The following is a 23,911-nucleotide window of genomic DNA, read 5'->3' as shown; positions in this document are numbered from 1 at the left end:
ACCCCACCTCTTTAAGGAACACCTGGGATAGGATAAAGTAATCCTTCTACCCCCCCCCCCCCAAAAAAAATAATAAAATAAAATACTTTTTTTTTTATTAATAATAATTGTAAAGTGGTTATCCCACTGGCTATAGGGTGAATGCACCAATTTGTAAGTCGCTCTGGATAAGAGCGTCTGCTAAATGACGTAAATGTGCCCTTGAGCAAGGCACTTAACCCTAATTGCTCCTGTAAGTCGCTCTGGATAAGAGCGTCTGCTAAATGACTAAAATGTAAATGTAAATGAAAGTGTGCCTTGAATTCTAAATAAATCACAGACATTGTCACCAGCAAAGCACCCCAACACCATAACACCTTGATTTGTTTAACACTTTTTTGGTTACTACATGATTCCATATGTGTTATTTCGTAGTTTTGATATCTTCACTGTTATTCTACAATGTAAAAAATAGTAAAAATAAAGAAAAACCCTTGAATAAGTAGGTGTGTCCAAACTTTTGACTGGTAGTGTATATATACGTGTTTGTTTTGGGCTTCGTATATATATATATATATTTACAGTTGAAGTCAGAAGGTTACATGCACTTAGGTTGGAATCATTAAAACTTGTTTTTCAACCGCTCCACAAATTTCTTGTTAACAAACTATAGTTTTGGCAAGGTCGGTTAGGACATCTACTTTGTGCATGACACAAGTAATTTTTCCAACAATTGTTTACAGACAGATTATTTCACTTATAATTCACTGTATCACAATTCCAGTGGGTCAGAAGTTTACATACACTAAGTTGACTGTGCCTTTAAACAGCTTGGAAAATTCCAGAAAATGATGTCATGGCTTTGGAAGCTTCTGATAGGCTAATTGACATCATTTGAGTCAATTGGAGGTGTACCAGTGGATGTATTTCAAGGCCTACCTTCAAACTCAGTGCCTCTTTGCTTGACATCATGGGAAAATCAAAAGAAATCAGCCAAGACCTCAGAAAACAAATTGTAGACCTCCACAAGTCTGGTTCATCCATGTTGAGCAATTTCCAAACGCCTGAAGGTACCGCGTTCATCTGTACAAACAATAGTACGCAAGTATAAACACCATGGGACCACGCAGCCGTCATACCGCTCAGGAAGGAGACGCGTTCTGTCTCCTAGAGATGAACGTACTTTGGTGCGAAAAGTGCAAATCAAATCCATCCCAGAACAACAGCAAAGGACCTTGTGAAGATGCTGGAGGAAACAGGTACAAAAGTGTCTATATCCATAGTAAAACGAGTCCTATATCAACATAACCTGAAAGGCCGCTCAGCAAGGAAGAAGCCACTGCTCCAAAACCGCCATAAAAAAGCCAGACTACGGTTTGCAACTGCACATGGGGACAAAGATCGTACTTTTTGGAGAAATGTCCTCTGGTCTGATGAAACAAACATAGAACTGTTTGGCCATAATGACCATAGTTATGTTTGGAGGAAAAAGGGGAGAAATTGCAAGCTGAAGAACATCATCCCAACCGTGAAGCACGGGGGTGGCAGCATCATGCTGTGGGGGTACTTTGCAGCAGGAGGGACTCGTGCACTTCACTAAATAGATGGCATCATGAGGAAGGAAAATGATGTGGATATATTGAAGCAACATCTCAAGACATCAGTCAGGAAGTTAAAGCTTGGTCGCAAATGGGTCTTCCAAATGTACAATGACCCCAAGCATACTTCCAAAATTGTGGCAAAATGGCTTAAGGACAACAAAGTCAAGGTATTGGAGTGGACATCACAAAGCCCTGACCTCAATCCTATAGAAAATGTGTGGGCAGAACTGAAAAAGCGTGTGCGAGCAAGGAGGCCTACAAACCTGACTCAGTTACACCATTTCTGTCAGGAGGAATGGGCCAAAATTCACCCAACTTATTGTGGGAAGCTTGTGGAAGGCTACCCGAAACGTTTGACCTAAGTTAAACAATTTAAAGGCAATGCTAACAGAATATTTTGTATAAAGATAAGCATTATATTGTTAGATTATAGGAGTAACTCTGGTAGGCCTGAAGCAGACCCTATAAAAAACCACACTACCCTTCCCAAAGAAAATAAGAAGTTTGACAACCCTCCCCTATTTTGGACCACCTCCCCCACAGTAAATTTTGATCTGTCCCTTAGCGGACACTCATATCAAGCGCAACTAGGGTTATGTCCCTTGCTCAAAGGAACATGAGCAGATTTTTTTCACCTAGCCGGCTTGGGGATTGGAACTACCGACTTTTCGGTTATTGACCCAATGCTCTTAAACGCTAGGCTACCTGTCGCACACTGCCTAACGTAACACCTTTATCAGTTTGACATCTTGGAGGACTTTCTCAAGCCAACAGTACAAGCGCCTCATCCATGGTAGGAAGAGTTGGGGGTTTAAAAACAAACAAAAAAATGATTACCAATGTACAAATACAATAAGGCATAACATACATTCCAATAGAATCAGTGGGAAACAGAGCGCTGAGGATTTACAACATAACTAAATAAACAAACCAAAATTCAAAAAGAAATAATAAGAAAAGAAAATATAGGCTACAAATGAGGCCTAACTTAAGCAATGGGGTCTTCTAATACCTCTAATTCATTCATCAATTTCAGGAGCCAATTTCTTTCCCCTTATACATTTCAATGATTCGAAGTAACTAAACAATTATTTCTGAAAAGCAATAAGCAAAGACTGTGTTTTGATGCACTTACTTTTATGAATATAACATTTACCCAAAATAAATAGAACATTCAATAGAAATTCTATGTTCTTATCTTCCATTATTATACCGAAAGTTACATTATCTTTAGTAAACTTGTAAGGGATCGGGGGTTGGCAGGGTCTAGACAGAGTCTGACACTTCCCCGATCTACAGAGAGGGGGAGTCATCAGACTCGATCTGGTTCACCTGAGTTCTGAGCACACCTGTCAGTAATTAGTGTAGGATTTAAGGTGTGCTCAGTCGGCGGGAGGTATTGTTCCATTGTGACTTGCTAAGCGTTTGTTCCGAGAGAGAGAGAGAGTTTGTTGTTTTTGATTACCCGTGTATCCGACCTGTGCCTTGTTGTTTGACTCCCCGAATTGCTTAATCCTCTGCTTGTCTACCCCAGTGATTACCGTCCTCTGATCCTGTGCCTGTGCCCTCGACTACGACTAAGCCCGCTCCATTGGTACCTCTGCCTGTCTATGCCTGGCCCGGTTTTGACCACAGCCCGCCCGACCACGATTAAGCTATTCCCTTGTCTGTACTCTAATAAAGCATCGCTATTCTGCGATTGGATCTTACCACTCTGTCCGAGTATTCATTACAAAACTGGGTTATTGGAAAGATTTTTGTTTCTAACCAGTCATACAAAATGTACTGCTGTAAGCACAAAGAAAAAACAAATGGTCTGTTGTTTCAATTTCTGAGTCACAAAATACACAATTATTGTGATAAAAATTTAATCTATGCCTAAGGAATTCTCCTGAAGGATATATATCATGAAATATTTTGAAGTGCAATTCCTTCGCTTTAGGCGGTACAGGAAAAGACAAGTAATTAGTATGAAATGTCCTAATAATGGGCTTAATATAAATCGGAGATATGGAATTTCTGCTGAATTGCATAGGAAATAAATCGTTAGTTAAGAGAAGACATTTACATTTTAGTCATTTAGCAGATGCTCTTATCCAGAGCGACATACAGTTAGTGAGTGCATACATTTTCATACTGGCCCCCCGTGGGAAAGGAACCCACAACCCTGGCATTGCAAGCGCCATGCTCTACCAACTGAGCTACAGAGGACTACTTTGTTTGGCAATGTATCACTTGTGAAATCATGCCCATCAATCAGTAATGACGACAAATGAGGGATGTCGACAATATGAGGTACTGTGTTTTTAACCATCAGCGCAAAAGACTTTGGGATACTCGTAATAACTTTATGAAATAGTTAGCAATTGCACTGAAAGTCATATTTTACACAGAAGTCATCATACAGCATAATATTCCCATTCCCATCTAACAGGTGGACAACAGACCATATCTTCCTTTTCATCCAGGCACTAAAATATTAAGATTTGTTTCTAAACAGCATATATCTGTTGTTCCAAATTGGTATGTTGTGTTGTGTGAAGTTTTGTTTGTACAATAACTTCCAGTATATAAGGACTTGTTGATGGAAGGAAGATCATTTCAGTGGTAGCTTTTGCATTGAAAAATCACATTGTAAAATAAAATAAATACCGCCAATACATTCAAAAATGTGTCTGGGAACCAAGTGGTGTAAAGTACTTAAGTAAAAATACTTGAAAGTACTACTTAAGTATTTTTTTTGGGTATCTGTACTTTACTATTAAAATTTTTGACAACTTTTACTTTTACTTCACTACATTCCTAAAGAAAATTATGTACTTTTTACTCCATACATTTTCCCTGACACCCAAAAGTATTCGTTACATTTTGAATGCTTAGCAGGACAGGAAATGGTCTAATTCACACACTTATCAAGAGAACATCCCTGGTCATCCCTACTGCCTCTGATCTGGTGGACTCACTAAACACATGCTTCATTTGTAAACGATGTCTGAGTGTTGGAGCATGCCCCTGGCTATCGGTACATATAAAGACCAAAATGACTTTGCTTTATATAAGTATTTGAAATCATTTACTGCCTTTAAAAAAAACATAGCTGATATGGCTGACTTTCTTAAACAAATGTGGTTTCTACTGACAATTGAGATGTACAAACTATGGCATAAACAGACAACAAGCAGATAAGAGGCAATCCGTAATTTCGATTAAGACCTTAATGAGCGAGCCAGGACGGACGTAGTCAATATAACTATTTGTTCAGCACTTTTGAAATGTACAGCGACAGAATTCAGAACATGGGCCATTCTTACAGCGTTCTCCCTGTACACCAAGTCAGAACCGTAGGATAAATAAAGGGGGCATATAAGCAATGAAATCTCTTACAATATTCGATGATTACATTTCTCTAAAACAGGTTATAGGCTAAATATGTACCACCAAGTCAGAACAGTAGGCAAAATTAAGAGGGGAAAATAGACCAAATTATTATGGTGAGGCACATGGGCTACTAACAGCTTACAACACAACATATACTTAGTATTACTTTCTTAGCTACAGATACATATCTCCCTGGCATATTACATCATTTATGCAGCAGCATACAATACATTTTTGGACTCACCTTGTTGTGCTGTGCTCACTTGAACAGGAAGGTGGCCAGTTCTGAGTTAACAGTTGTTTGAGCGCGGCAGAAATCATGCTGGATTGACAGCATGGCCAATGTTGAATGTTTATCATTTTAAGTTTGGATAAGAGACCCTTAAACGCAGAATTGGGACCACACACCCACTCCACTGAATAGCAGGCTAGTGATTGCTTTGCAATGCTTGCAGTTAGCCACTGATTCCTTCCAAACCACTCAATGTTGAATTTGTGATTTCCAACTTGTTGTGTAATGTTTATGTCCAATGGCCGATGAGCACCGATACACTTTATCTATAATTTCTCTTCATTATTTCTCTTCATATGGCAAGGATTAATATTGACATGCAAGCAGTAGGTCACGTTCTGAAATACTGTATTCTATTTTCATATTTACAATGTGTACGACTTCACTATGTATATGTCCTGGTGTGTGTGTATATATACTGTATATATATATATATATATACACACAGTACCATGAGAGCCAGTTTCATCATAGCGCTTGATGGTTTTTGCGACTGCACTTGAAATGTTCCGTATTGACTGACCTTCATGTCTTAAAGTAATGATGGACTGTCATTTCTCTTTGCTTATTTGAGCTGTTCTTGCCATAATATGGACTTGGTATTTTACCAAATAGGGCTATCTTCTGTATACCACCCGTCCCTTGTCACAACACAACTGATTGTCTCAAACGCATTAAGAAGGAAAGAAATTTCACAAATTAACTTTTAACAAGGCACACCTGTTAATTGAAATGCATTCCAGGTGACTACCTCATGAAGCTGGTTGAGAGAATGCCAAGAGTGTGCAAAGCTGTCATCAAGGCAAAGGGTGGCTACTTTGTAGAATCTCAAATATAAAATATATTTTGATTTGTTTAACACTTTTTTGGTTACTACATGATTCCATATGTATTATTTCATAGTTTTGATGTCTTCACTATAATTCTACAATGTAGAAAATAGTAAAAATGAAGAAAGGTGTGTGGAACTGTATATTTTACCCAATTTTTAGATCTTCTCTCCAACTGGCTAGGGAGAGGCGAAGGTCGAGTCATGCGTCCTCCTTAACACCCGCCCACTTAACCCGGAAGCCAGCTGCACCAATGTGTCAGAGGAGACACCGTTCAACTGATGACCAAAGTCAGCCTGCAGGCACACGACCCGCCACAAGGAGTCGCTAGAGCACATTTACATTACATTTACATTTACATTTTAGTCATTTAGCAGACGCTCTTATCCAGAGCGACTTACAGGAGCAATTAGGGTTAAGTGCCTTGCTCAAGGGCACATTAACGTCATTTAGCAGACGCTCTTAGCCAGAGCGACTCACAAATTGGTGCGTTCACCCTATAGCCAGTGGGATAACCACTTTACAATTTGGGGGGGGGGGGGGGGGGGGGGGGGGGGTTAGAAGGAATACTTTATCCTATCCCAGGTATTCCTTAAAGAGGTGGGGTTTCAAATGTCTCCGGAAGGTGGTGAGTGACTCCGCTGTCCTGGCGTCGTGAGGGAGCTTGTTCCACCATTGGGGTGCCAGAGCAGCGAACAGTTTTGACTGGACTGAGCGGGAGCTATGCTTCCGCAGAGGAAGGGGAGCCAGCAGGCCAGAGGTGGATGAACGCAATGCCCTCGTTTGGGTGTAGGGACTGATCAGAGCCTGAAGGTACAGAGGTGCCGTTCCCCTCACTGCTCCATAGGCAAGCACCATGGTCTTGTAGCGGATGCGAGCTTCAACTGGAAGCCAGTGGAGTGTGCGGAGGAGGGGGGTGACGTGAGAGAACTTGGGAAGGTTGAACACCAGACGGGCTGCGGCATTCTGGATGAGTTGTAGGGGTTTAATGGCACAGGCAGGGAGGCCAGCCAACAGCGAGTTGCAGTAGTCCAGACGGGAGATGACAAGTGCCTGGATTAGGACCTGTGCCGCTTCCTGTGTAAGGCAGGGTCGTACTCTCCGAATGTTGTAGAGCATGAACCTGCAGGAGCGGGTCACCGCCTTGATGTTGGCGGAGAACGACAGGGTGTTGTCCAGGGTCACGCCTAGGCTCTTCGCACTCTGGGAGGAGGACACAGCGGAGTTGTCAACCGTGATGGCGAGATCATGGAACGGGCAGTCCTTCCCCGGGAGGAAGAGCAGCTCCGTCTTGCCAGGGTTCAGCTTGAGGTGGTGATCCGTCATCCATACTGATATGTCTGCCAGACATGCAGAGATGCAATTCGCCACCTGGTTATCAGAAGGGGGAAAGGAGAAGATTAGTTGTGTATCGTCAGCGTAGCAATGATAGGAAAGGCCATGTGAGGATATGACAGAGCCAAGTGACTTGGTGTATAGGGAGAAAAGGAGAGGGCCTAGAACTGAGCCCTGGGGGACACCAGTGGTGAGAGCACGTGGTGCGGAGACAGCTTCTCGCCACGCCACTTGGTAGGAGCGACCGGTCAGGTAGGACGCAATCCAGGAGTGAGCCGCGCCGGAGATGCCCAGCTCGGAGAGGGTGGAGAGGAGGATCTGATGGTTCACAGTATCAAAGGCAGCAGACAGGTCTAGAAGGACAAGATGAGCCAAGTAAAGCCCGCCCAGCCAAAAGCTCCCCTAACCTGGACGACGCTGGGCCAATTGTGCACCGCCCTATGGGACTCCCGGTCGAACCCGGGTCTGTAGTGACACCGCGATGCAGAGCCTTAGACCGCTGCGCCACTCGGGAGGCCCCATGTGAGATATCTTTGTCTGTATTTTGTCTATTGGTCAAATGTTTATTTCAACGTAGCACTGTCATAGGATGCCACCTTTCCAACAAGTCAGTTCGTCAAATTTCGGCCCTGCTAGAGTTAACTGTAAGTGCTGTTATTGTGAAGTGGAAACATCTAGGAGCAACAACGGCTTAGCCGCAAAGTGGTAGGCCACACATCTCACAGAAGGGGAACGCCGAGTTCTGAAGCACGTAGCGAGTAAAAATCGTCTGTCCTCAGTTGCAACTCTCACTGCCGAGTTCCAAACTGCCTCTGGAAGCAATGTCAGCACAATAACTGCTAGTCAAGAGCTTCATGAAATTGGTTTCCATGGCTGAGCAGCCGCACACAAGCCTAAAATCACCATGCGCAATGCCAAGCGTCTGCTGGAGTGGTGTAAAACTCGCCGCCATTGGACTCTGGAGCAGTGAAAACGCGTTCTCTCGAGTGATGAATCATGCTTCACCATCTGGCAGTCCGACGGACGAATATGGTTTGGCGGATGCCAGGAGAACGCTACCTGCCCGACCTCAACCCCGTCGAAGACCTTTGGGATTAATTGGAACGCTGAGTGCGAGCCAGGCCTAATCGCCCAACATCAGTGTTCTTGTGGCTGAATGGAAGCAAGTCCCCGCAGCAATGTTCCAACATCTAGTGGAAAACCAGAAGAGTGGAGGCTGTTAAAGCAGCAAAGGGGGGACCAACTCCATTTCTTCGCTTTTTGGAAAGAGATGTCCACATTCTTTTGGTCATGTAGTGTACCATACTCTACTGGACAGCACGATACTATACATTCACTCCACTATGTACTTATTTGGACAGTGAAGCTAAATCTTTTAATTTGGCTCTGTACTCCAACAAAGATCATACCCCCAAAACATGCTAACCTCTCACCATTACCAATAATGGGAGGTTAACATTTTTGTGGTGGTATGATATTTATGCCTCTCTAACTTTCTCACTCATCATTATTCACAATTAATTTGTGATTATCCATAATCATGGTAGCATCCACATTAATGTAGGCGTGTTCAGAAACATATTATATTCTTACTTAAAATAAAAGTAACTCTAAAATGACACATTACATTATTTACCATTCATTTTTATTGGGCACAACATAATCCGAAACACAACCAAAACAAACTGCAAATGTATCCAAGTTTGTATAGTCACAAGCTTGATGTAGTCATTGTGTGCTAGGAATATGGGACCAAATACTAAACTTTTGACTACTTAAATACACTATAAGTGAATTTGTCCCAATACAGTACTTATAATGCCTTCAAATGGGGGAGATACATTTCTAAACGGTAAAACAGATATTAAATACCCTCAAATAAAAAGTGACATTCTGTACTGTCGCTTCATATGAAACATTTGAAACATATGAAACATTGACTCAGTACTGGTACTTCTTGTACATAGCCTCATTATTGTTTTTATTGTGTTACTATCTCCTTTTTTATTTATCAAATATGTATCTTACTTTTTAACTCTGCATTGTTGGGAACGCACTCGTAAGTGTCACGATCGTTAGACGGAGTAGACCAAGGCGCAGCGTTGAAAGCAAACATACTTTATTTTCCAAAGTGAATACACGAACAAAAACAAATAAACGAGTAACGTGACGTCCTAGGTTAAACAACCAACACGGAAACAAACCAAAAAGGAACAAGATCCCACAACACCTGTGGGAACACAGCCTGTCTAAATATGGCTCCCAATCAGAGACAACCAGCCACAGCTGACACTCGTTGCCTCTGATTGGGAACCACTCTGGCCAACATAGAACAACAACACATAGAATCTACACACCCTGGCTCAACATATAGAGTCCCCAGAGCCAGGGTGTGACAGTAAGTAAGCGTTTCACTGTAAAGTCTACAACTGTTGTATTCGGCGCATGTGACCAATAAAAATGTGATTTGATCTCAAATCCAAAATGCTGGAGTATAGAGCCAAACCAAAATATTTAGCTTTACTGTCCAAATAAATAGTGCATATGCTATGCTAACTTCTAACACTTTGGTGACGGACAACAGACCCCAATTCTTCAGGAAATACTTGCAGGGTTAAACAACACAAGTTCTCACCACCCACAGTACAACAGTGAGGCTAACACTATACAGTGAGTATAACAAACATTAGGAACCCCTCAGAACAGCCTCAATTCGTCAGGGCATGGACTCTACAAGGTGTGGAAAGCGTTCCACAGGGATGCTGGCCCATGTTGAATCCAATGCTTCCCACAGTTGTGTCAAGTTGGCTGGATGTCCTTTGGGTGGTTGACCATTCTTGATACACACAGAAAACTGCTGTGTGTGGGAAAACCCAGCAGCTTTGCAGTTCTTGACACAAACCGGTGCGCCTGGCACTTACTATCATACCACATGTTCAAAAGCACTTAAATCTTTTGTTTTTCCCATTCACCCTCTGAATGGCACATTTACATTTACATCATTTAACAGATACACAATCCATGTTTCAATTGTCTAAATGCTTAAAAATCCTTCTTTAACCAGTCTCCTCCCCTTCATCTACACTGACTGAAGTGGATTTAACATGTGACATCAATAAGGGATCATAGCTTTCACCTGGATTCACCTGGTCAGTCCATGTCATGGAAAGATTAGGTGTTCTTAATGTTTTGTATACTCAGTGTATATAATGCTATGTTACAGACAAACAAATATAATCGGACACAACTAGATCCATTTGAAGCGTTGCTCGTCTCACTTGCCAGAGGACGTCTGAGTGAACAGACTTTAGGGTTGCTGATCTACAGGGTCATTCTGCTACAAGCAACAGACATCAGCCCTATTGGTTAGACCAACGTGATCACAAAAACTCACACTGGTTGAAAATCACAGCCAGAGAAACAAGCTGCTGAAAACACCTATCCCTACTCTTGAGACTCCGAGAATTGGCCCTTTAATCTCGTCCAGAACAGGAGACCAATCATGGAAAGCAAAGTGGACAAGGAGTTGCAGTGAAACTGAACAACTGCACCATGCATGCCAAAGTATTGTTCTCACAGATGTGTAAAAACTGTTCAGAGTTTGGCTTGAATGAAGGACTGTATTACTGTTAACTAATGCTGGTTAAGAGTTGGAGCTGCCGTGATGGTTTGCCCATTAAAACACAAAGAGGAGGTTGAAGTTTAAAGGGCTGTTGCCTGGTTTATTGAAGATGAATTGATGGTAAGGCTGAGATGGTATGATTGAGATGGTTGCTCTACAAACAAAGGAAATAACATACATTGTAGTCAAACTTATAATAGAAGGTGAAACCCAAATATATAATCAATAGTAGCTAAAGGTTGCTACAATATCATAATACATGGAAATCATTTTAGTAAAGCAACCAAGATCAAATACAAACATACTAAGGTAAGGAAGTTACCCCAAAAAAGAAAATGGCAAGCAATACATCAAAAGGCATGGGTAGGAATAACTAAACTAATACAAACACTGCAATGAATCCTGGTAAGTTTGCCAGGCAGCCACTAAAGGTTGAGATGGTGTGGCAGAAGTTTACCCTGTAAACCACGGCACCAAATGACAATAGTTTTCTTATCTTATCATATCTGTCTTCAAATAAATCCAGAGAGAGGAAGCAAGAGACAGTGAGAGCGAGAGCGAGAGACAGCGAAAGCTTGAGAGAAAGTGGTTTTGGGTTGACATGAAACAGCCTGTATTGAATTCCAAGCTCAAGTAGAAGATGGGCGGCTCTTCTTCTATTTGCTAAATCACTTGGTTAGCAAAAAGACCACTGCATGCTCGTCCCACAACAGAATCATCCTTAGAGACCATTAGAGACCTACAGTAAAGCTGTCGTCCACGGGGTTGCATGTAAACGTATATCACCATGAACACTGCAAGCATAACCATCATTCTGCTCACCCTCCTGGCCATTTTCTCAACAACTGAAGGTAAATAATCATCCATTCATCACTTAATATTGTATACTTAATTACTAATTAATTACTACTATTTTAAATATTTTATTATAGTTTATTACCTTATTGAATTTATAACCTGGGTACATTCATTTTAAGTTTTGGCAACTAATCAATATTCCAGTAGTGTTGGTGACTCTTTACATGACATTGTTCTTATTACTGAGTTATAATCCATGTTTATACAGATTAAGAACTGTTGTAACTACTACTCATTGTTACACTGTGTTTACAGCAGTAACCCTTACCCTATCTAGCCCTAACCTGTAACCATAGATTCATACACATGCAAGATAAACACTGAAATTGAACCAAGAGATTTAAGACAAACCCATTGTGGTTTCCTCTATTTTCTCTCTATAGGGATAAAGCAACCACTGGTTCTACGCTGCCTTTGCCCCAAAGTGCAGGCTGGTCTTATTCCGTTCAGGGATTTGAAGAGTGTGTGGCACCTCTCTCCTCGCCCACACTGTTCAAAGACTGAAGTCATGTGAGTATATCCCTCCCTCAACTGATAAATCAACATAACTAAGCATTTATAATCAATAACCGGTATGATTATTGATCAATTTTGACAATGATCTTCTCCTTAAAATATGTAAAAAAGTTGTTGTCCTTCAAATGATAAATCGACACCTCGATAGTTTATCATCAGGTTAAATGTTTTGACAGTGATCTTCAGACTAAGTGTTAAAAACATGAAAAGTAACTTATGATTTCAAAAAGTTTAATAATTTGCTCAAAGGGAGATAAAACAAAGGTACTGGTGCACATCTAGAAGATAGTGCATTAAAGGGATAGTTCCTAATTCCTGACCTTGAAAGCCATCTATGGACCATCTATCCCTTTAATTATTTTCAGTGTCAGACTCAAAAGTGGACGTCAACTCTGCCTGGACCCAAAGAACCGTTTGGTGAAGATTCTGGTGGAGAGATCAACCAGAAGGTAATAACAATCCATAACTTAATAATACATTCCATGGCAGTGCATTGCTGCCATTGCCTTGTATTAGCGAGATCATAGCCTGGTCCCAGATCTGTTTGTGCTGTTATGCAATACAGCACAAACAGATCTGGGACCAGGCTAGCCAGATCATGGTTCATGATCAACATTTAGGAGAGATAGTCTACGGTCTACAGATGCTCTTAAAAAAGCAATGTCTTCAACTAGTTTTACTTGTCTTCTTCTCTTTTGCAGAATGCAGGAACGTAAACATTCTAAAGAGGTTGGAAGCACCACTCGTGCCCCGTTACACTTGTCAACCAAATAATGGACATGATTCAACAACTTGTCGACTGGTCTGCCTGCCCAGTGCCCAATTCTGATGCATCCACTACAATACTATGATGCTTATTGGGATTGTTGCACTGTGAAAGAATTGATAAGCTGACTTTCTTCTCCTGCGCAGAAGGATAAATGTGACATTGTATACACATTTTCTTTATCCGTGCATGACTTCATTGCTGTCTCATACATCACACCCTAATATATCACATTATATGAGTAATATGGCTAGTCATTGTTTATAATATGTTTATTACATATGTGTTTATTCCATATAATATGTTTTAGTACATGTATGTTCATTATATCTTCACCTGTGAAGGGCACAGGTAGCCTCAGGAGTCCTTAGAAGAGAGCTGCATATAGGTCACTGAAAAGAGACCTTTATAACAGGACTTAAAGACAGAGTGTCTGTCCATTGATGCTTTCATTTTATAACTTGTCCAAGCAAGCAAATAAAAACAACATATTCATATCTGTTGACTGTCTCGGTATAATGTTCCATTTTCAGTCAAGCCTTTGGTTTTCTGGTGCGAGTCCAGAAAATACTCTATAGCATAGACAATTGCAAAGATATTGGCAAACTAACGTCATCCCAGAGCCCTATGGGCCCTTGTCAAACATAGTGCTCTATATAGAGAACAGGGTGCCATTTGGGATGCAGTCAGTGTGTTTTAAGCCTTGACCTGTGATGACAATGTCTCACACAGTGCCTGCATTACGAAAAACAATAAGGACAAGTCATTGCATCTTATTTTGTATCCTTGCCAAAACCCCAATTTACCAAAACTGTCACGACTTCCGCCGAGGCTGCCTCCCCTCCTTGTTCGGGCAGGTTTCGGCGTTCGGCGTCACCGGCTTACTAGCTACTGCCGATCCATTTATCATCACTCCATTTGTCTTGTCTTCAATCACACACACCTGGTCCTTATTCCCTCATTAGTCATTGTATAAGTGTTCCCTCTGCTTCCTTGTCTGTGTGGGTGATTGTTTATTGTGGAGGTTAGTGAAGCTCAGTGGAGCTCGAGTATTTTCCCGTGTGCCTTGTATTTACAGTGCGCCTGTTTTGTGCCCTAGAGTGTGTTTGACGCATTTCTGCGTAAACCTGTATTTTGCAGATTAAAGCCTATTATTCTGTGACTTACCCTCCTGCGCCTGACTCCTTCAACACCACGTCATCACAAAAACAAAGACGTCTTGGTATGGTGCCAATTCTTTTTAAAGAAAAATACTCATTGTGAGAACATAGAAATAGAACGAGCCCAGATTGTTTACTTTTGTGTCATGGGAAGCACACGCAGATGTCACGAACGTCTGAAGGAGCGGACCAATGCGCAGCGTTGCGAGTGAACATGATGACTTTATTATTTAAAGCAACCACGAAGAAAACAACAAATGACGATACGTGAAGTTCAAATACTGATACAGACTAACAGCAACACGGAAACAATAACCCACAAAACAAAGGAGAAAACACACAGAATATATATGGCTCCCAATCAGAGATAACGAGCCGACAGCTGACACTCGTTACCTCCGATTGGGAGTCATAGACCAATCACCATAGACACAAACAAAATGAAACTCACCCATCCCCAACACCACCAAATGAAATACACCCAAACACATGAAAATGAACAACCCTGGCTCAATTATAAAGTCCATAGAGCCAGAGTGTCACAGTACCCCCCCCCTAAAGGTGCGAACTCCGGGCGCACCAACATCAGGACTAGGGGAGGGTCTGGGTGGGCGTCTGTCCACGGTGGCGGCTCTGGCCCCGGTCGTGATCCCCACCACAGTCACAACCTGCTTCGGTAGCCTCCTCCCAATGACCACCCTCCAACTAACCCCACCTGGACTAAGGGGCAACACCGGACTAAGGGGCAGCATCGGCCTAAGGGGCAGCACCGGGATAAGGGGCAGCACCGGGATAAGGGGCAGCACCGGGACAAGGGGCAGCACCGGGCTAAGGGGCAGCACCGGACTAAGGGGCAGCACCGGACTACGGGGCAGCACCGGGCTAAGGGACAGTACCTGACTAAGGGGCAGCACCGGACTAAGGGGCAGTACCAGGCTGAATGGCGGATCCCGGCTGGTCGGCTCTGTCGGATCCCGGCTGGACGGCTCTGGCGGATCCCGGCTGGACGGCTCTGGCGGATCCCGGCTGGACGGCTCTGGCGGATCCCGGCTGGACGGCTCTGGCGGATCCCGGCTGGACGGCTCTGGCGGATCCCGGCTGGACGGCTCTGGCGGATCCCGGCTGGACGGCTCTGGCGGATCCCGGCTGGACGGCTCTGGCGGATCCCGGCTGGACGGCTCTGGCGGATCCCGGCGGGACGGCTCTGGCGGATCCAGGCTGGACGGCTCTGGCGGATCCTGGCGGGACGGCTCTGGCGGATCCAGGCTGGACGGCTCTGGCGGATCCTGGCTGGACGGCTCTGGCGGATCCTGGCTGGACGGCTCTGGCGGATCCTGGCTGGACGGCTCTGGCGGATACTGGCTGGCTGACGGATCTGGCTGCTCATGGCTGGCTGACGGATCTGGCTGCTCATGGCTGGCTGACGGATCTGGCTGCTCATGGCTGGCTGACGGATCTGGCTGCTCATGGCTGGCTGACGGATCTGGCTGCTCATGGCTGGCTGACGGCTCTGGCTGCTCATGGCTGGCTGACGGATCTGGCTGCTCATGGCTGGCTGACGGATCTGGCTGCTCATGGCTGGCTGACGGATCTGGCTGCTCATGGCTGGCTGACGGATCTGGCTGCTCATGGCTGGCTGACGGATCTGGCTGCTCATGGCTGGCTGACGGATCTGGCTGCTCATGGCGGGCTGACGGATCTGGCTGCTCATGGCTGGCTGACGGATCTGGCTGCTCATGGCTGGCTGACGGATCTGGCTGCTCATGGCGGGCTGACGGATCTGGCTGCTCATGGCTGGCTGACGGATCTGGCTGCTCATGGCTGGCTGACGGATCTGGCTGCTCATGGCTGGCTGACGGATCTGGCTGCTCATGGCTGGCTGACGGATCTGGCTGCTCATGGCTGGCTGACGGATCTGGCTGCTCATGGCTGGCTGACGGGTCTGGCTGCTCATGGCTGGCTGACGGGTCTGGCTGCTCATGGCTGGCTGACGGATCTGGCTGCTCATGGCTGGCTGACGGGTCTGGCTGCTCATGGCTGGCTGACGGGTCTGGCTGCTCATGGCTGGCTGACGGATCTGGCTGCTCATGGCTGGCTGACGGATCTGGCTGCTCATGGCTGGTTGACAGATCTGGCTGCTCATGGCTGGCTGATGGTGCTGGCTGGGAGGCTGGCGGTGGAGGCGGACCCCAGCCTCGGATTGCAGTCATCACCTCCAGCAGGGCGGCTCCCATCTGCAGGAGCTGCTCTTTCTGGTCCCGAACCTGAGCTTCCAGTCTAGTATGGGCTGCGTCGGCTCCTGCTGATTCCATAGCAGGTGTATGATTCTGTCTGGCGGCAGGCTCTAGCGGCTCCTGTCTGGCGGAAGGCTCTAGCGGCTCCGATCTGGCGGACAGCTCTGAAGGCTCATGGCAGACGGACGGCTTTGCAGGCTCAGTACAGACGGGCGGCTTATGCAGCGCTTGGCAGACGGGCAGTTCAGACGCCCTAGGGCAGACGGCAGACTCTGGCCGGCTGGCGACGCACATCGTGGACCTGGTGCGTGGAGTAGGAACAGGCCGGTCCATACCGGGAACACACACCAATGGCCTTAACTGCGGATCAGGAACGGGCCGGACCGGACTGGTAACACACTTCAGTCTCTCATGCCGTGCCACAACAACTTCCCTCCTTCCACTCGCCAATGGCTCCCGTACTCCGTTAGCCTTCTCTCCTTTTCTCCCTGTGGCAGCCTCCTGCTGCCCAGCTGCCCAAGCCATGTGCCCCCCCCAAAAAATTTCTTGGGGTTGCCTCTCTTCCACGGGCTTCCAGCCTCGCCTTCGCGCTGCCTCCTCGTACCACCTCCTCTCGGCTTTGGCTGCCTCCAGCTCTTCACGAGGGAGGCGATATTCTCCCGGTTGTGCCCAAGGATCCTTTCCGTCCAATAACTCTTCCCATGTCCAGACCCTCGGCTCCTGGACACGCTTGTTACGCTGCTTGGTCCTTTTGTGGTGGGTTATTCTGTCACGAACGTCTGAAGGAGCGGACCAATGCGCAGCGTTGCGAGTGAACATGATGACTTTATTATTTAAAGCAACCACGAAGAAAACAACAAATGACGATACGTGAAGTTCAAATACTGATACAGACTAACAGCAACACGGAAACAATAACCCACAAAACAAAGGAGAAAACACACAGAATATATATGGCTCCCAATCAGAGATAACGAGCCGACAGCTGACACTCGTTACCTCCGATTGGGAGTCATAGACCAATCACCATAGACACAAACAAAATGAAACTCACCCATCCCCAACACCACCAAATGAAATACACCCAAACACATGAAAATGAACAACCCTGGCTCAATTATAAAGTCCATAGAGCCAGAGTGTCACAGCAGAGAACAATATTTGGAGCCAGCTTCTCAGACACATTCATCAAGCCTAGTCCTGGACTAGAAGGCTTTTTAAATGAAGATTCTCCATTAATTTGAGCATGCTTTTTTAGCCCTGAACTAAGTTTAGACTTAATCTGTGTCTAGTAAACCAGGCCTGTGTGACAAATGACTTAGCAGTTTTACAAAGTATAGGTTCCACTTTTGTTCATAGTTTTTTTTTCTGATAGTATTTCAGAGTTTAATGCCTTAGTAGAATACATATCTGCACATCAGTTTATGTGATCAGATATACAGTATTTACCTTGTGTATGACTCCCAAAGTTGTTTAGGTGTTCTGTGTTTTTCTGCACCTTTTATAGGCTTACACTGCTAAGTGTCTCCAACCCTAAGATGGCCCCCTGCTCTTTCCCTGACCTCTCTGCCTTGCAGGCACATGAGACAGACCAGCTCATCTGAGCTCATGAGACAGACCTTCTGGTAAAGATGGTGTGAACACACACACTTGCGGCAGGGACTTTCCTGAAGAAATCTCCATTTGTTATGATGGTGACCACATGATTATTGCTCATAGTGTATAAATGTTGAGGGAGCTACAGTGCATGCCTTTAGAAACCATCACATACACTCTAAAAAGTAAAGGTTCCTGGAGGATCATTTAGGGCAGGGGTGTCAAACGTCCGGCCCGCGGGCCGGATCAGGCCCGCAAACGGGTTTAATCCGGCCCGCGAGATGATTAAAAAATATAATTAAAAAAAATATTTTAAAAAATTGTAAAGTATAAAAATGCGCTGCAATTTTTCTATAAAATAAACTGCTGTTCCAATTACGTCCACTGGATGGCGCAATAGCAATTGTGTTAAGCAAGCAAACTGTTTATACTGGGGCAGAGCAAGTAGGTCAAGCACGTGCAGCCAATGAGCTACTTTGTTTTGCCCGCGATATTTATTACGGCTTCTACTTTTAACATTATGTGCTTTGGCACCCTCATTGCCCCAATATGTCTCTGTCAAAAAAGAGAAAAGTGGACGCAGAGTGCAGAGTGTTCCAAGAAAAATGGTCATCCTATTTATTCACGGAATTGAATGGGAAAGCTGTATGTTTGGTGTGTTCAGAGCATGTTGCAGTGCTGAAAGAATATAACCTTCGTCGCCACTATGTGAGTCTTTATGCCGACAAATATGACAACTTTCAAGGACAGCGGAGATGAGAGAAGGTGAATGAACTGTTGGCGGGTCTGAAGAAACAGCAGTCTGTGTTTACTCACAGCCGAGACATCAGTGACGCTGCAGTGAAAGCTAGCTACCTCATTGCTAATGAAATCGCAGTGGCTTCAAAACCATTTAGTGAGGGTGAATTTGTAAAAACATGCATGATGAAGGCAGCGGAGATTGTGTGCCCTGAAAAGCGGCAGGCTTTTGCAAATATCAGCCTGACAAGAAACACAGTTGCAGACAGGATTTCCGATCTTTCAGTGGATTTGGACAGCCAGTTGAAGCAAAAAGTAAAGTCATTTATTGCGTTTTCGGTTGCAATTGATGAAAGCACGGACATTACAGATGTTGCACAACTGGCCATTTTCATCCGCGGAGTTGATGACACATTGACCGTCACCGAGGAGTTCGTGGAGTTGGTGCCGATGACAGATACAACAACAGCAGCTGATATTTTTACCGCACTCGTCGGCGCGCTGGACAGGGTCGGAGTGGACTGGTCCCGCGATGTCAGCCTGGCTACAGATGGTGCGCCCTCAATGATCGGGAAAAAAGCAGGCGTTGTGACAAAATTCAGAGAGAAAGTGCAATCTGCAAATGGAGAACGTGATTTTTTGACTTTTCACTGTATTTTGCACCAGGAGGCTTTGTGTTGCAAGTCATTAAAGATGGATAACGTCATGAAGGTGGTCATCCAAACTGTTAATTTCATCCGATCCAGAAGCCTGAATCACCGTCAGTTTGACAGCCTTCTCAGAGAGAAAGACCACATCTATGGCCTGCCATACCACACTGAGGTAAGATGGTTAAGCCGAGGTGCTGTGCTGAGGCGTTTCTTTGATTTACGAGAAGAAATTGAACAGTTCATGGAAGAAAAGGGCAAACCAGTGTTAGAATTTCATTCCGCAGAATGGATGCAGGACCTTGCATTTATGGTGGATGTTACAGAGCACCTGAATAACTTGAACAAACAGCTGCAAGGGAGCAACAAAGTTGTCACGCAGTATTATGACAGCATACGTTCTTTCAAGTTGAAGCTGTCATTGTGGGAGACGCAACTTGCCGGTGGTGATGCAGCTCACTTCCCCTGTCTGAAAAATGTGTGCGCGACCCAACATGTGGCAGACATGAAGCGGTTCAAAGATAAAATATCGGGACTGTTACGGGAGTTTGAGCAACGCTTTCAGATTTATGTTTATATGTTTTTATGTTGATGTGCTATTGTTTTTAATTGATTTTATGTTATTTGTATATTTAACCTATTCTTGACTCTGTGGTTCTTGCACTTGTTTGGGGAACAGGATTTCATTCTTTTTATCTACATTTCTGCCTGAGAAATGACACCCTGATATAGTTCTGTGATCTGTGATATACTTCTGTGAATCACTGAGGCATTGTGTGTTTGTGTGTTTGTCCTCAGAACTTTCAAATAACTTGAGGTGTTTTATGATTAATAGTGATGTTGTGCTTTTGGACACTGTCCTCAGGCTCCAGCTTTATGTTTATATGTTTTTATGTTGATGTGCTATTGTTTTTAATTGTTTTTATTTTATTTGTATATTTAACCTATTCTTGACTCTGTGGTTCTTGCACTTTTTTGGGGAACAGGATTTCATTATTTTTATCTACATTTATGCCTGAGAAATGACACCCTGATATAGTTCTGTGATCTGTGAAACAGTTCTGTTAATCACTGAGGCATTGTGTGTTTGTGTGTTCTTTTTCTTTAGAATTTTCAAATAAACTTGACGTGTTTTATGATTAATAGTGATGTTGTGCTTGTACTATTTTGGACACACTGTCCTCAGGCTCCAGCTTTATGTTGTATGTTGATCGTATTAAAACAAAGAAAACAATCTGAAGTTGTTGTTTTTAAGTTATATATACCATGATTTTTCCGGTCCGGCCCACTTGGGAATAGATTTTCCTCCATGTGGCCCCTGAGCTAAAATGAGTTTGACACCCCTGCTTTAGGGGTTCTTCAAATTGAAATTGTGGGGGAACCCCTATCAATGGATCCTCAGATAACCTTTTGGGGTTTTGAACTACTCTCCCCTCCATTATTATTATTATTATTAGTAGTAGTAGTAGTAGTAGTAGTAGTAGTACACTTAACAATAACAACAATAACACAATATTTTAGTTGTCAGTGTTTATTAGTATTTTAGTGGCAAAGCAGAATAAAAAAATAAAAAAATAAATCCCAGTAGTCCAATGGGTATATCCTCTGGCATGTTGATGTTAATGTGTTGATGTTCTCCGTATCCATAGCCAGAATGATTTTGCAGTGCATGGTGATCGAACAGGTTTCCTGTTATATTCATCAGAGGTGTAAGGAGGGTGAAGTCTGTGAATCCCAAAAATTTAAATTATACAGATGATTAACAAAACATGCACACAACAGTATTCATACCTTGGATTTTGTGGTGGATGAATAAAACTCTTGATAATGGTTTTCATACACATACTGTGGTGTCGAGACAACGATGCTGATATGCTGTGTTGATAAGAAATCCGCTGACACTGTACTTTGATTATAAAGGTTTATTATATCAAAAGATTTCAGCGTCAATTTACAGACTTTTGCAGAGTCTGGAGAACAACTAACCCAATCTCAAATATTATTATTCTCCCCGTCCTTTGTTCCAACATGGTATATATCCTATGTAACACAAAATGGCGTGTCTTGAATAGACCAATCCCTGGCCTCCCCATAGCCCCATGTCCACCATCTTAGGGGGGCCCTACAGTAATGCTTTCCAGATGTTTCAGCAAGCAGAGCAAAGTTCATTTAACCAACAATATGAAAACCTCAGCCAAAGCTATAAATTGTTCAGATACTACATATTCCCCCCCTTCGAGACTAATTAAGTCTCGAAAACAAAAAGAATAGGATTATGACAAATCTTGTGTAACTTTAGCAATAAAACCAAGTTTATGGAGTGTGAACACATTTTTATGAAGTGTAAACAAATTGCTATGGAGTGTAAGAGCAAAAAACCTGTCTGGCAGCTTTCTTTCCAAATATCCATCAATCAATCAAGACAGTAAAATTCTCTCATGGCCCCTCTGCCCCAGGCGACCACCTAAGTACTCCAGATCAATTTATAAATCTTCATCAATGCATCTTAAGCTATGATGCAATTGAATACACATGAAAGCCTCAGAAAACAAAATACAATCAAAATTGTCCACATTCAGGCTGGTCGACCCATCGGACCCTCCTGTGGATTCTCTCTGTCCCTGCCTAGACCCAATATCCCTAAGCGTCAAAGAAAAACAAAACATCTGAGGTCCCCACATGTACCCAACCACAAAAACATAATTATTCAAAAAATTATTACAGAAAGAATATGACACAAATTATGTATTACACATGCAAATATGTATATAAATCATTGCAGACACTGGAATGTAGTCCACTACACTGCATCTTCTCATCAGTGTCGACTTTCAATGCAACGTCGATGATGGAATCTGAACATTTCCACACCGTCCTTGTTCAACTTCCTCCAGTCCATTCATATTGTCCATGTTTGAGTATTTGAATCCCACTCTACACATTCCCCCATATGCTTCTGGAAGAAAAGAAAACACCAACCAGTATATTTTGCAAAGCAACACATGAAAATTAAAACATCAATATCAAAAATAATATAAAAATGATATACAGTGGGGAGAACAAGTATTGGATACACTGCCGATTTTGCAGGTTTTCCTACTTACAAAGCATGTAGAGGTCTGTAATTTTTATCATAGGTACACTTCAACTGTGAGAGATGGAATCTAAAACAAAAATCCAGAAAATCACATTGGATGATTTTTAAGTAATTAATTTGCATTTTATTGCATGACATAAGTATTTGATCACCTACCAACCAGTAAGAATTCCATCTCTCACAGACCTGTTAGTTTTTCTTTAAGAAGCCCTCCTGTTCTCCACTCATTACCTGTATTAACTGCACCTGTTTGAACTCATTACCTGTATAAAAGACACCTGTCCACACATTCAATCAAACAGACTCCAACCTCTCCACAATGGCCAAGACCAGAGAGCTGTGTAAGGACATCAGGGATAAAATTGTAGACCTGCACAAGGCTGGGATGGGCTACAGGACAATAGGCAAGCAGCTTGGTGAGAAGGCAACAACTGTTGGCGCAATTATTCGAAAATGGAAGGAGTTCAAGATGACGGTCAATCACCCTCGGTCTGGGGCTCCATGCAAGATCTCACCTCGTGGGGCATCAATGATCATGAGGAAGGTGAGGGATCAGCCCAGAACTAAACGGCAGGACCTGGTCAATGACCTGAAGAGAGCTGGGACCACAGTCTCAAAGAAAACCATTAGTAACACACTACGCCGTCATGGATTAAAATCCTGCAGCGCACGCAAGGTCCCCCTGCTCAAGCTAGCGCATGTCCAGGCCCATCTGAAGTTTGCCAATGACCATCTGGATGATCCAGAGGAAGAATGGGAGAATCTTTGGGGATGCTTTTCTGCAAAGGGGACAGGACGACTGCACCGTATTGAGGGGAGGATGGATGGGGCCATGTATCGCGAGATCTTGGCCAACAACCTCCTTCCCTCAGTAAGAGCATTGAAGATGGGTCGTGGCTGGGTCTTCCAGCATGACAACGACCCGAAACACACAGCCAGGGCAACTAAGGAGTGGCTCCGTAAGAAGCATCTCAAGGTCCTGGAGTGGCCTAGCCAGTCTCCAGACCTGAACCCAATAGAAAATCTTTGGAGGGAGCTAAAAGTCCGTATTGCCCAGCGACAGCCCCGAAACCTGAAGGATCTGGAGAAGGTCTGTATGGAGGAGTGGGCCAAAATCCCTGCTGCAGTGTATGCAAACCTGGTCAAGACCTACAGGAAACGTATGATCTCTGTAATTGCAAACAAAGGTTTCTGTACCAAATATTAAGTTCTGCTTTTCTGATGGATCAAATACTTATGTCATGCAATAAAATGCAAATTAA

General features: G+C 43.8%; 1 protein-coding gene across 1 annotated transcript; it reads left to right on the top strand.

The window, feature by feature from the left end:
- Window positions 1-11,824: 11,824 nt before the first annotated feature.
- Window positions 11,825-13,185, top strand: LOC311131933 (permeability factor 2-like; the record flags this gene model as incomplete). The annotated part of the gene is made up of 4 exons (XM_084165042.1): window positions 11,825-11,888; window positions 12,279-12,405; window positions 12,777-12,860; window positions 13,113-13,185. 4 exons carry the CDS (start codon window positions 11,825-11,827, stop codon window positions 13,183-13,185), a joined length of 348 nt encoding a protein of 115 aa, XP_084021168.1.
- Window positions 13,186-23,911: the final 10,726 nt, after the last annotated feature.

This window comes from Coregonus lavaretus, assembly GCF_964263955.1.
Source record: "Coregonus lavaretus genome assembly, chromosome: 7".
NCBI lineage: Eukaryota > Metazoa > Chordata > Actinopteri > Salmoniformes > Salmonidae > Coregonus > Coregonus lavaretus.
Note: the sequence above shows the minus strand (reverse complement) of the source record. Positions and strands in the feature narration are given on the sequence as shown.